General features: G+C 49.9%; 1 protein-coding gene and 1 long non-coding RNA gene across 3 annotated transcripts in view; one reads left to right on the top strand and one right to left on the bottom strand.

The window, feature by feature from the left end:
- Positions 1 to 12,515, top strand: part of DNAH9 (dynein axonemal heavy chain 9) — a 254,999-nt gene that overhangs the window by 80,734 nt on the left and 161,750 nt on the right. For both annotated transcript variants that reach the window (XM_073579695.1, XM_073579694.1), the window contains 9 exons: positions 1 to 105; positions 1,807 to 1,964; positions 2,317 to 2,455; positions 4,078 to 4,365; positions 7,914 to 8,124; positions 8,462 to 8,589; positions 9,101 to 9,209; positions 9,696 to 9,843; positions 11,564 to 11,738. In XM_073579695.1, coding sequence (XP_073435796.1) covers positions 1 to 105; positions 1,807 to 1,964; positions 2,317 to 2,455; positions 4,078 to 4,365; positions 7,914 to 8,124; positions 8,462 to 8,589; positions 9,101 to 9,209; positions 9,696 to 9,843; positions 11,564 to 11,738 — 1,461 coding nt within the window. The remainder of the gene's footprint in view (positions 106 to 1,806; positions 1,965 to 2,316; positions 2,456 to 4,077; positions 4,366 to 7,913; positions 8,125 to 8,461; positions 8,590 to 9,100; positions 9,210 to 9,695; positions 9,844 to 11,563; positions 11,739 to 12,515) is intronic.
- LOC141094012 (uncharacterized) overlaps positions 1 to 12,515 on the bottom strand; it is a 155,286-nt gene that overhangs the window by 14,664 nt on the left and 128,107 nt on the right. The window lies entirely within an intron of this gene.

The raw sequence follows: 12,515 nt of genomic DNA, 5'->3' as shown, positions 1-12,515 counted from the left end.
TCATGTGGAAACATCTACAAGGGTCTCTCACAGACGGGGGCCTGGGGCTGCTTCGATGAGTTCAATCGAATCTCGGTGGAGGTGTTGTCTGTGGTCGCCGTGCAGGTGAGTGGAGGAGTCACCGCCTGTCATTGTGGTCGCAGTGCAGGTGAGCGGAGGCGTCACCACCTATCTTTGAGTGTGGTCACTGTGCAGATGAGCGGAGGGGTATCCCACCTGTCATTGTGGTGGTCACAGTGCAGGTGAGCAGAGGGGTAACCCACCTGTCATTGTGGTGGTCACAGTGCAGGTGAGCATAGGGGTATCCCACCTGTCATTGTGGTGGTCACAGTGCAGGTGAGCAGAGGGGTAACCCACCTGTCATTGTGGTGGTCACAGTGCAGGTGAGCATAGGGGTATCCCACCTGTCATTGTGGTGGTCGCAGTGCAGGTGAGCGAAGGGGTAACCCGCCTGTCTTTGAGTGTGGTCACCGTGTAGGTGAGCGGAGGGGTATCCCACCTGTCATTGTGGTGATCGCAGTGCAGGTGAGCGGAGGGGTAACCCACTTGTCATTGTGGGTGGTCACTGTGCAGATGAGCGGAGGGGTAACCCACCTGTCATTGTGGTCGCAGTGCAGGTGAGCGAAGGGGTAAACCCACCTGTCATTGTGGTGGTCGCAGTGCAGGTGAGTGGAGGGGTAAACCCACCTGTCATTGTGGTGGTCGCAGTGCAGGTGAGTGGAGGGGTAACCCGCCTGTCTTTGAGTGTGGTCACTCTGCAGGTGAGCGGAGGGGTAATCCACCTGTCTTTGTGGGTGGTTGCCGTGCAGGTGAGTGGAGGGGTAACCCACCTGTCATTGTGGGTGTTCGCTGTGCAGATGAGCAGAGGGGTAACCCACCTGTTATTGTGGGTGGTCGCCTTGCAGCTGAGCAGCGGGATAAATCCGCCTGTCATTGTGGGTGGTCACTGTGCAGGTGAGCAGAGGGGTAACCCACCTGTCATTGTGGTGGTTGCCGTGCAGGTGAGCGGAGGGGTAACCCGCCTGTCATTGTGGGTGTTCGCTGTGCAGTGAGTGGAGGGGTAACCCACCTGTTATTGTTGGTGGTCGCCTTGCAGCTGAGCAGAGGGATAAATCCGCCTGTCATTGTGGGTGGTCACTGTGCAGGTGAGCAGAGGGGTAAGCCACCTGTCATTGTGGTGGTTGCCGTGCAGGTGAGTGGAGGGGTAACCCACCTGTCATTGTGGGTGTTCGCTGTGCAGGTGAGTGGAGGGGTAACCCACCTGTTATTGTGGGTGGTCGCCTTGCAGCTGAGCAGAGGGATAAATCCGCCTGTCATTGTGGGTGGTCACTGTGCAGGTGAGCAGAGGGATAACCCACCTGTCATTGTGGTGGTCGCAGTGCAGGTGAGCGGAGGGGTAACCCGCCTGTCATTGTGGGTGGTTACTGTCAGGTGAGTGGAGGGATCACCGCCTGTCATTGTGGTGGTCACAGTGCAGGAACATAGTAACATAGATAGCAAGGCCAAAAAAAAGACATTAGTCCATCCAGTTCAGCCTTTATTCCGTCAGAATAAATCCCCAGATCTACGTCCTTCTATAGAACCTAACATCAGTCATCCACAGCTTTTTCAGGCGATTTTCCCTCATTAGCACACAGCAGGGTCAGCAGCCGGCGGATGGGAGTCTGGCTCATATTTCTGGTGCTTTAGCCCCTGAGGACTACTACTGTCAGCTGATGCACTAGTAATGTCTGTGTAGCCTGCTGACAGGATTCATGTCTGGCTTCAATTCTCACAACGTTTCGCCGTCTACATTGTCATCAACAGGTGAAGTGCATACAAGACGCCATCAGGGACAAGAAGAAGAGGTTCAACTTCCTGGGAGAAGAGATCAACCTGATCCCCTCAGTGGGGATCTTCATCACTATGAATCCGGGCTACGCCGGCCGCACTGAGCTGCCGGAGAACCTAAAGGCGCTGTTCAGGTAGGAAACTTCCCTCCGTACACCGCCGAAATCGCACGATGACCCCCTGAGTGAGATCTCCTTGACTAAGATCAACCTGAGGAAGATCCCCCTAAGATCTTACCTGAGTAAGATCCCCCCCAAGAGTAAGATTCCCCCTGAGGAAGATCCCCCACCTCAAGAGTAAGATTCCCCCTGAGGAAGATCCCCCCCTGTGTCAGGTTCTCTCACGTCTCAGTAGGGTGTGTAGTAAAATCCTGCTCCCGCCACAGATGTATCGATGAGTATCAAACGTGGTAGTCCTGCCCTCTATCATCATGGCGGCAAAGTCTGCGACTTCATTGACCATAAACCCTCTACCTCTTCGCCTTAGGCCCTGCGCTATGGTGGTCCCGGACTTTGAGCTGATCTGTGAGATTATGTTGGTGGCAGAAGGATTCATTGACGCCCGGCTGCTCGCCCGGAAGTTTATCACCCTGTACCAGCTGTGCAAGGAGCTCCTGTCCAAGCAGGTACGTGGTCCACTCCACGGATCAGCGCCAGCGGGTCACAGAAGAACTCGCAGCTTCAGTGCTTCCCTTCACTGTCCCGCTGCATAGCAGCTTCGTCCTGTGTCCAGGGGCATCAGGGTCCTGCAGTCTCTGCCGCACGACCCCCGGTCATCGCTCTTACGGGGCTAATGAAAAAGTTTCCACATTTAATCTCTTTCTGAACCAAATGTTCCTCTGTCCGTATAATCTGGCGAATACGGATCATTTGCTTTACTCCAGAGCAGAAATCTCAATTCCGCAAGTGTCAAAGTGCAAATCTCCAGATATTTCTTGCTTGTTGATTTGCATCAGTGCTTGATCAGTAATGTAATTTATGTACTCAGTGACTGCACCAGCAGAATAGTGAGTGCAGTTCTGCAGTATAATACAGGATGTAACTCAGGATCAGTAATGTAATGTATGTACACAGTGACTGCACCAGCAGAATAGTGAGTGCAGCTCTGAAGTATAATACAGGATGTAACTCAGGATCAGTAATGTAATTTATGTACACAGTGACTGCACCAGCAGAATAGTGAGTGCAGCTCTGAAGTATAATACAGGATGTAACTCAGGATCAGTAATGTAATGTATGTACACAGTGACTGCACCAGCAGAATAGTGAGTGCAGCTCTGGGGTATAATACAGGAGGTAACTCAGGATCAGTAATGTATTGTATGTACACAGTGACTGCACCAGCAGAATAGTGAGTGCGGCTCTGGGGTATAATACAGGATGTAACTCAGGATCAGTAATGTAATGTATGTACACAGTGACTGCACCAGCAGAATAGTGAGTGCAGCTCTGGAGTATAATACAGGATGTACAGTAACTCATTTTGGGCCCTGCGTTGTACTCACTTTCCTGGCTCTGTTTGGGACTTCTCATCCTAGTTGTGCCCCCCATCCCACACATATCGGCTGCTGATTATTTAGTCTCCCACTCTTCTCCGCCGCCTCCTTCATGTCATGCTGATCCTGTTGGATCACACTGGATATCAGTCATTACCCAGCAGCGCTCTCGGTCAGACAGTCCATCCGGACTTTACTGCTGAATTGGGTAACTTTGCTCATCTTTTCTCTGCTATGTAAAAGGTCACGGTGTCACTCCCGTTGTGTCGTGCCGACAAGCGACATTGTCATTTAGCAGCGGAGCAGAACAATCCAACCTTTTCTACGTGGGTCAGTGAAGTGACCGTCCTCCAGCTACCATACATTCCTGTATGATAAAAGGTCCCAATGATGTAACGCAGCGACTCGCACGTCGGCACTGAATAGTCGTCTGAAGTGGAAAACGTTTCCACTTGTAGCTAAAGTACGGAGTAAATAATGAGCGCAGTTCCGCCGGCTTAACCATGCGCCTGCCGGTGCCATCTCCTTACATATTACGTCTCAATTCATCATTCATTTCTAGAATTCTTCTTCCTGTCCTGTTTTCCTTATGGAGGCGCATACTACTCCAGAAACTCGGAGCTGAATTGCCCCCTATTATAAAATTGGAGAGACCCCCATAAAACTAGGGAAATCCCTTTAAAATGTTGTTTTCCTCCCTTGTACTGTATATCCTATCTGTTAGGTGCATTTTCTATTATCTCCCCCCATAGGACCACTATGACTGGGGTCTGAGAGCTATCAAGTCTGTATTGGTGGTAGCGGGGTCCCTGAAGAGAGGAGACCCCGGCCGCCCTGAAGACCAGGTCCTCATGAGAGCTTTGCGTGACTTCAACATTCCCAAGATTGTCACTGATGACATGCCGGTGTTCATGGGTCTCATTGGAGATCTCTTCCCCGCACTGGACGTGCCCCGGAAGAGAGATATGGACTTTGAGACATTTGTGAAACAGGCGGTTCTGGACCTGAAATTGCAGGCGGAGGACAACTTTATACTTAAGGTAAAAGCCCTGTAGTTGTGTGTGTAATCAATGCCAGATCACCAGAACGACCAAACTACCCAAAATCAGGCATAATGCCCAAAAATGTCCTCCAAGGTGCCGTCCACTAGGCGACTGCCCTCCGTGTAATTTTCTGTCCTCTGCGTGTTGTCAAATGTAATATGTAGCAGCAGAGAAGGATTACAGGAAGCATGGGCCGGTCTATATCTTTCTACAGGAAGCGTGGGCCCGTCTATATCTTTCTACAGTAAGTGTGGGCGGGTCTATATCTTTCTACAGGAAGCATGGGCCGGTCTATATATTTCTACTGGAAATGTGGGCGGGTCTATATCTTTCTACAGGAAGCATGGGCTGGTCTATATCTTTCTACAGGAAGTGTGGGCTGGTCTACATCTTTCTACAGGAAATGTGGGCGGGTCTATATCTTTCTACCTTTCCACAGGAAGTGTGGGTTGGTCTATATCTTTCTACAAGAAGTGTGAGCTGGTCTATATCTTTCTACAGGAAGTGTGGGCGGGTCTATATCTTTCTACAGGAAGCATGGGCCGGTCTATATCTTTCTATAGGAAGCGTGGGCCGGTCTATATCTTTCTACAGGAAGTGTGGGCGGGTCTATATCTTTCTACAGGAAGTGTGGGCTGGTCTATATCTTTCTACAGAAAGCATGGGCCGGTCTATCTTTCTACAGGAAGCGTGGGCGGGTCTATATCTTTCTACAGGAAGTGTGGGCTGGTCTATATCTTTCTACAGGAAGTGTGGGCTGGTCTATATCTTTCTACAGGAAGTGTGGGCGGGTCTATATCTTTCTACAGGAAGTGTGGGCTGGTCTATATCTTTCTACAGGAAGTGTGGGCGGGTCTATATCTTTCTATAGTAAGTGTGGGCGGGTCTATATCTTTCTACAGGAAGTGTGGGCTGGTCTATATCTTTCTACAGGAAGCGTGGGCTGGTCTATATCTTTCTGCAGGAAGTGTGGGCTGGTCTATATCTTTCTGCAGGAAGTGTGGGCTGGTCTATATCTTTCTACAGTAAGTGTGGGCGGGTCTATATCTTTCTACAGGAAGCATGGGCCGGTCTATATCTTTCTACAGGAAATGTGGGCGGGTCTATATCTTTCTACCTTTCCACAGGAAATGTGGGTTGGTCTATATCTTTCTACAAGAAGTGTGAGCTGGTCTATATCTTTCTACAGGAAGTGTGAGCGGGTCTATATCTTTCTACAGGAAGCATGAGCCGGTCTATATCTTTCTACAGGAAGCGTGGGCCGGTCTATATCTTTCTACAGGAAGCGTGGGCGGGTCTATATCTTTCTACAGGAAGTGTGGGCTGGTCTATATCTTTCTACAGGAAGCGTGGGCCAGTCTATATCTTTCTACAGGAAGCGTGGGCGGGTCTATATCTTTCTACAGGAAGTGTGGGCTGGTCTATATCTTTCTACAGGAAGCGTGGGCCGGTCTATATCTTTCTACAGGAAGCATGGGCGGGTCTATATCTTTCTACAGGAAGCATGGGCTGGTCTATATCTTTCTACAGGAAGTGTGGGCTGGTCTATATCTTTCTACAGGAAATGTGGGCGGGTCTATATCTTTCTACCTTTCCACAGGAAGTGTGGGTTGGTCTATATCTTTCTACAAGAAGTGTGAGCTGGTCTATATCTTTCTACAGGAAGTGTGGGCGGGTCTATATCTTTCTACAGGAAGCATGGGCCGGTCTATATCTTTCTACAGGAAGCGTGGGCGGGTCTATATCTTTCTACAGGAAGTGTGGGCTGGTCTATATCTTTCTACAGGAAGTGTGGGCTGGTCTATATCTTTCTACAGGAAGTGTGGGCGGGTGTATATATCTTTCTATTGTAAGTGTGGGCGGGTCTATATATTTCTACAGCAAGTATGGGCTGGTCTATATCTTTCTACAGGAAGCGTGGGCTGGTCTATATCTTTCTGCAGGAAGTGTGGGCTGGTCTATATCTTTCTACAGTAAGTGTGGGCGGGTCTATATCTTTCTACAGGAAGCATGGGCCGGTCTATATCTTTCTACAGGAAATGTGGGCGGGTCTATATCTTTCTACCTTTCCACAGGAAGTGTGGGTTGGTCTATATCTTTCTACAAGAAGTGTGAGCTGGTCTATATCTTTCCACAGGAAGTGTGGGCGGGTCTATATCTTTCTACAGGAAGCATGAGCCGGTCTATATCTTTCTACAGGAAATGTGGGCGGGTCTATATCTTTCTACAGGAAGCGTGGGCTGGTCTATATCTTTCTACAGGAAGCATGGGCTGGTCTATATCTTTCTACAAGCAGTGTGGGCTGGTCTATATCTTTCTACAGGAAGTGTAGGCTGGTCTATATCTTTCTACAAGAAGTGTGAGCACATCTATATCTTTCTACAGGAAGCGTGGGCTGGTCTATATCTTTCTACAGGAAGCGTGGGCTGGTTTATATCTCTCTACAGGAAGTGTGGGCTGGTCTATATCTTTCTACAGGAAGTGTGGGCTGGTCTATATCTTTCTACAGGAAGTGTGGGTTGGTCTATATCTTTCTACAGGAAGTGTGAGCGGGTCTATGTCTTTCTACAAGAAGTGTGAGCACATCTATATCTTTGTACAGGAAGCATGGGCTCGTATATATCTTTCTACAGGAAGTGTGGGCTGGTCTATAGCTTTCTACAGGAAGTGTGGGCTGGTCTATATCTTTCTACAAGAAGTGTAGGCGGGTCTATATCTTTCTTCAAGAAGTGTGGACACATCTATATCTTTCTACAGTAAGCGTGGGCTGGTCTATATCTTTCTACAGGAAGTGTGGGCTGGTCTATATCTTTCTACAGGAAGTGTGGGCAGGGTTTTATCTTTTTATAGGCGGTGTGGGCAGGTCTTTTTTCTATGGGAAGTGTTGGCAGATCTTTGTCTCTACAGAAGTGAGTGCAGGTCTTTTTTCCACAGGAATTATTGGCCAGTCTTTTCTATCCAGGAAGTGTGGGTGGGTTTTTTCTCTTTGGGAAGTGTAGACATGCACTTTCTCCACGAGAAGTCTAGGCGGTTCTATTCTCTTCAGGAAGGGTGGGTAGGTATTTTCTCTACAGGATGTGTGGGCGGGTCTTTTCTCTACATGAACTGTAGATGGATTTTTATCTTTCTACAGGAAGTGTGGGTAGGTCTTTATACTGGAATGTGGGCGTGTCTTTATACTGGAATGTGGGCAGGTCTTTATACTTTAATGTGGGCGTCTTTATACTGGAATGTGGGCAGGTCTTTATACTGGAATGTGGGCGTGTCTTTATACTGGAATATGGGCTTGTCTTTATACTGGAATGTGGGCGCGTCTATGTACAGGACGTGTGGGCACGTTTTTCTACAGGAAGTGTGTAAGTGTCTTTCTACAGGAAATGTGGATGGGTGTTTCTACATTAAAGGGGTATTCCCATCTCCGAGATCCTATCCCTATATGTAGTAGGTGTAGCATTAATAATATTATAGCAAATACCTCCAATTAGAAATGTAGAAACTGCACAACTCACATTGGGCGGATGTAACCCTCTGTGTGTTCCCTTTAGGTGGTCCAGCTGGAGGAGCTGCTGGCCGTCCGTCACTCTGTCTTTATCGTTGGCAATGCCGGGACGGGGAAATCTCAGGTGCTGAAGTCCCTGAACAAGACCTACCAAATCATGAAGAGGCGGCCCGTGTGGACCGACCTCAACCCCAAAGCTGTCACCAACGATGAGCTGTTCGGCATCATCAATCCGGCCACCCGCGAGTGGAAAGACGGTAACATCACCATGCATCCTATCACTGGGGCAGCAGATTAGTAGGGCAGGGGTCCCAGGACCCCCAGTGGTCCAGGATCTCCGCTGTCCTGACAGATAAACTTGCCTGAGCTCCGGGTGTGGAGACCCTCGGACATTTATGTGTCAGCGTGGGTGAGGGGAGGATAGGTATTACAGAATATCCCTTTACATAACCAGATATGTCACCAATGGGCTCAGTAATGGAAGCACAGAGACAATTGGGGGCAGAGGGTGGACTGTGGAGCTGAGATCTCCAACAGATGAGGCCGGGAAGTCCGGCCCTGGAGGCCGCCATTAATATTCTCTGTTTGTCGCAGGTCTGTTCTCCTCAATCATGCGTGAACTGGCCAACATCACACATGACGGGCCCAAGTGGATCGTCCTGGACGGAGATATCGATCCAATGTGGATTGAGTCCTTGAACACCGTCATGGATGATAATAAGGTATGTGATGGGAAGACGGGCGCACGCCAAATGCAGATTAATTTCAGTGGCACCGCAAACTCCCATGGTGTCTTCGCTGATCGTGGTCGGACTCACAACATCTGAGAGCAAAGTTGTGCCCCCCGCATTTTACACCCTCTGTGGGAAATTGCATGTACGTGATGGTAGAGCTGTGCCCACTGCTGTGATTGACAGCCACCCTGCAGCACTAACAACTAGAGAACGCTCGGGTATGCACCAGTATCATTGTAGATTGCAGTACTAAGGCCGGGGTCAGACTTGCGAGAAATTCGGACGAGTATTTCTATGTATTTCTATGCAGCTGAACGCTCCGGTCCCGAGTGCCGGCGGCAGTGCCGGGTATTGACGTGCAAGACTCGTCCGAGTTTCTCGCAAGTCTGACCCCGGCCTAGCAGAGGGGGTCCTCTAGTCCTGTCCCTGCAATTTATAAAGGTCCCCAGGGCTGTGCGGTCGCCCTGTTATAACAAATGTCCTCCTGTTTCATCCTCAGGTATTAACTCTGGCCAGTAATGAGCGAATCCCTCTAAATCCGACCATGCGACTGGTGTTTGAGATCAGTCACCTGAGGACGGCCACCCCGGCTACAGTTTCCAGAGCAGGTGAGGTCTTACCCGGCCCCTGAAGGGGCCACGAGGACGACGATGGGTATGGAAAAAACTATGCGTTTTACATCTATGGAAAAAGTGGAAATATTACCGCACACAGCAGCAAATCCGCACCAGAATATGCAGCATTTGGGGCAGATTCGGCACCATTCCGTGATGACGTCTGGTCCGAAGTGACCGATGCAACACGTGATTGGCTGCTGTGGTCACATGGAAGGAGACATCGTTTCAGGGGAAGCCAGCAGTAAAGAGATTTGGATCTCCCCATTGAAGTCATTGGATAAAATCCACATCAGATGCAGGTCAATTTTCCACACTGAGATTTTTGTGCAGACCCCACAAGTCAGAGGACGGAGGGGACCTCAGTCCTAAAATAGGGAAGTAGTGAAAGCCGGCAATCTGATCATGTGCCACCTGCCCCGTGCTGTGCACTTGGTATTGTGTATTTGTCCACGGTGACCCATCTGTCTGCCTCTACAGGGATCCTGTACATCAACCCGGCCGACCTGGGCTGGAACCCTCCAGTCACCAGCTGGATAGACAAGCGGGAGGTCCAGTCCGAGAGGGCCAACCTGACTATCCTCTTCGACAAGTATCTGCCTGTGTGCCTGGACACGCTGAGAACAAGGTAATGTCACCGAGAGGTCTGGCAAAGGAACTAGCCATAACCTGGGGGTGCCGATAGCTGTAGACGGGGCCCCTGTGGAGCTGACCGACTCTGCTCTCCTCATATACCCCCTATAGATCCATATGTCACACAGGTCCCAGGGGGGCCCCCTCCGCCTCTTTTACTTAGCCATTGGATCTGCACTGATGAAGAGTTTAGGAGAGGAGTTTGCTGATGGAGTGGAACTGTTTTTAGCCATCGCTCTGCGTCCACACGATTACCGGCAGCTGATTAATTATTGCCATGGGTGGTAAAGGCACCTCTGGTTCTGCCTGTTTCCATCACACAGTCCCTTTACACCCAGTCACCATGTAGAGGCGACTTAGCGGCTACAGACAGTTTTAATTAGGATCCAATGTTTCCCCATTGATCGCACATCATAGAACTAATGGTCGGGCCCCGCCACGTTCCCGTGTTTCATGTGCATGCCGATCATATCCACACATCAGATCTGTGAACACCTGCTCTCAGGCGGCAGCGACATATGCGGATTCTAGCTTCAATGCATTTCTGTACAGACGAGGACGGAGCATCTGTTTATTCGTTCCCCCGATGAGGATGCAGCCGAGGAGCCCGGGATGATCTCTCCTCGTCTGTGTCCCTTATGCTATAATGAGGAAATCTGCAAATAATCACAGACCACATGTCCTCCAGTCACCCATTTTCGGTAAAAATTCTGAATTATTTTACTTGAATCAGTTTTTGTGAAAGTTGAGTGACAACCTGTGCAGTCTCCGGTGTAGCACACACCTTACTTGTCACCTCGCTCTTATCCCAGAGCAACCTGGTTGTGTAGCAATGCAAGAAGCCACAAGGCTGTTGACATGAGGTGCTGCATGTGGGATTGAAGGGGCGTGGGGTCGCTTGTGGGCGCTTTAGACGTGCAAGGCTTTGTTGTGAGCTCAATGCTTTGTTGTGGATGCTTTATTCTTAGCTATGGGCTCTGGAAAATAGGCTGTGTGTCCTCATGGATGGGCTGTGGACTCTTAAGGCTGGGCTGTGGGTCCTCAAGGATGGGATGTGGGCTCTTGAGGGTGGGCTCTGGGCTCTCGAGGATGAGCAATCGGCTCTCGAGAACAGACCGTTTGTTCTCGAGGATGGGATGTGGGCTCTGGAGGATGAGCTGTGGGATCTTGAGGATGAGCTGTGGGCTCTTGAGGATGAGCTGTGGGCTCTTGAGGATGAGCTTTGGGCTCCCAAGACCAGGCCGTAGTCTTTCAAGGCCGGACTGTGTGCTCTCGAGGATGAGCTATTGGCTCTTGAGGTTGGGCTGTGTGCTGTTGAGGATCAGCTGTGGGGTCTCAAGGATTGACTGTGGTCTCTTGGGGAGGGGCTGTGGGCTCTCGAGGATGGGCTGTGTGCTCTCGAGGATGGGCTGTAGGCTCTTGAGACCGGCCCGGAGGTTCACGAGGATGAGCCGTGGGCTCTCAAGGATGAGCTGTGAGCTCTAGAGGATGGGTCGTGAGCTCTAGAGGATGAGCTGTGGGCTCTCGAGGATGAGCTGTGGGCTAGCGAGGGTGGGCTGTCGGCTCTCGCTGCTGGGCTATGAGGTATTCTATAGTTTCCTATAGTGAATGGTCATTTCTTATGCTGGGTTTGAGGTAATGTGTTTGGGGCTGGAGCTGAGCTCAGAGTTGTTATTGGACTCTTTTTCATTTATTTATCTTTCTGTTCCCACTAGATTCAAGATGATCATTCCGATCCCGGAGCAGAGTATGGTCCAGATGTTGTGTTACCTTTTGGAGTGTCTCCTGACCAAGGAAAACACCCCCCCGGACAGCCCCAAGGAGCTGTATGAGCTGTACTTCGTATTTGCCGCGGTCTGGGCCTTCGGAGGAGCCATGTTCCAGGATCAGGTATGGGGGGCACTCAACCTCATTAATTCACATTACAAGAGAGGTCGGTGAGGAATTGTGTGTTCGATCATTGGTGCTGTCATAGCATTTTGCATTTAGTCCCAGAGTTCTACTATATTATTATCTGACCAGAGCCCCTTCCTCCACATGCTCGCGGTGCCCCCTACCCGTCATGTGGAAGAAGGGGTTCTGGTCAGCTGACAATAAAGTAGAACTTTTGGACTTAGAGATTTACATTATGTGTGGCGGAAACGTTCACGGGTGTGAAGTCTTATTCAAGGCACTGTATACACTCTGTACAGTACCACTTCTCCTGCCCTGTGTATATGTAGACTCGTGTATGGTATTAATCCGCCTTCTCCGTCATCATCTTTGCTCGTTTTCCGCCACTAATCCCATTGTCTTCCTCCTCTGTCTCTCGTTTTATGACTTGCTCTAATCCGATCTGCGCGGCGTCGAGCGCTGGACCGGACGCGAGATCATCAGCTGCTCACAATATAGAAGAATGATGGCGATTATAGTAACTGGTGTTCAGTGTTTCCATTTTGCCGTCGAACACGACGTTAATCCAGCAGCCGTCCATAACGATGTCGAGGCGATACTGATAATGGGTTTACTGGGGGGGTGATTATGGAGGAGGCAGATGTGAGAACAAGACATCACTGTGATTCGGGCTGACAGTAATTGGAGTTACACCGCTCTCCTTTTAGCAACTTCTTAAAGGGACAGATCAGAGCAGGGAGTGCAGTGTGAACGAGGCGCTAGTTTAGCCGCACT

The sequence above is a fragment of the Dendrobates tinctorius genome, unplaced genomic scaffold (genome assembly GCF_039654945.1).
Source record: "Dendrobates tinctorius isolate UK_male_01 unplaced genomic scaffold, ASM3965494v1 ptg000063l, whole genome shotgun sequence".
In the NCBI taxonomy this organism is placed as follows: domain Eukaryota; kingdom Metazoa; phylum Chordata; class Amphibia; order Anura; family Dendrobatidae; genus Dendrobates; species Dendrobates tinctorius.
Note: the sequence above shows the minus strand (reverse complement) of the source record. Positions and strands in the feature narration are given on the sequence as shown.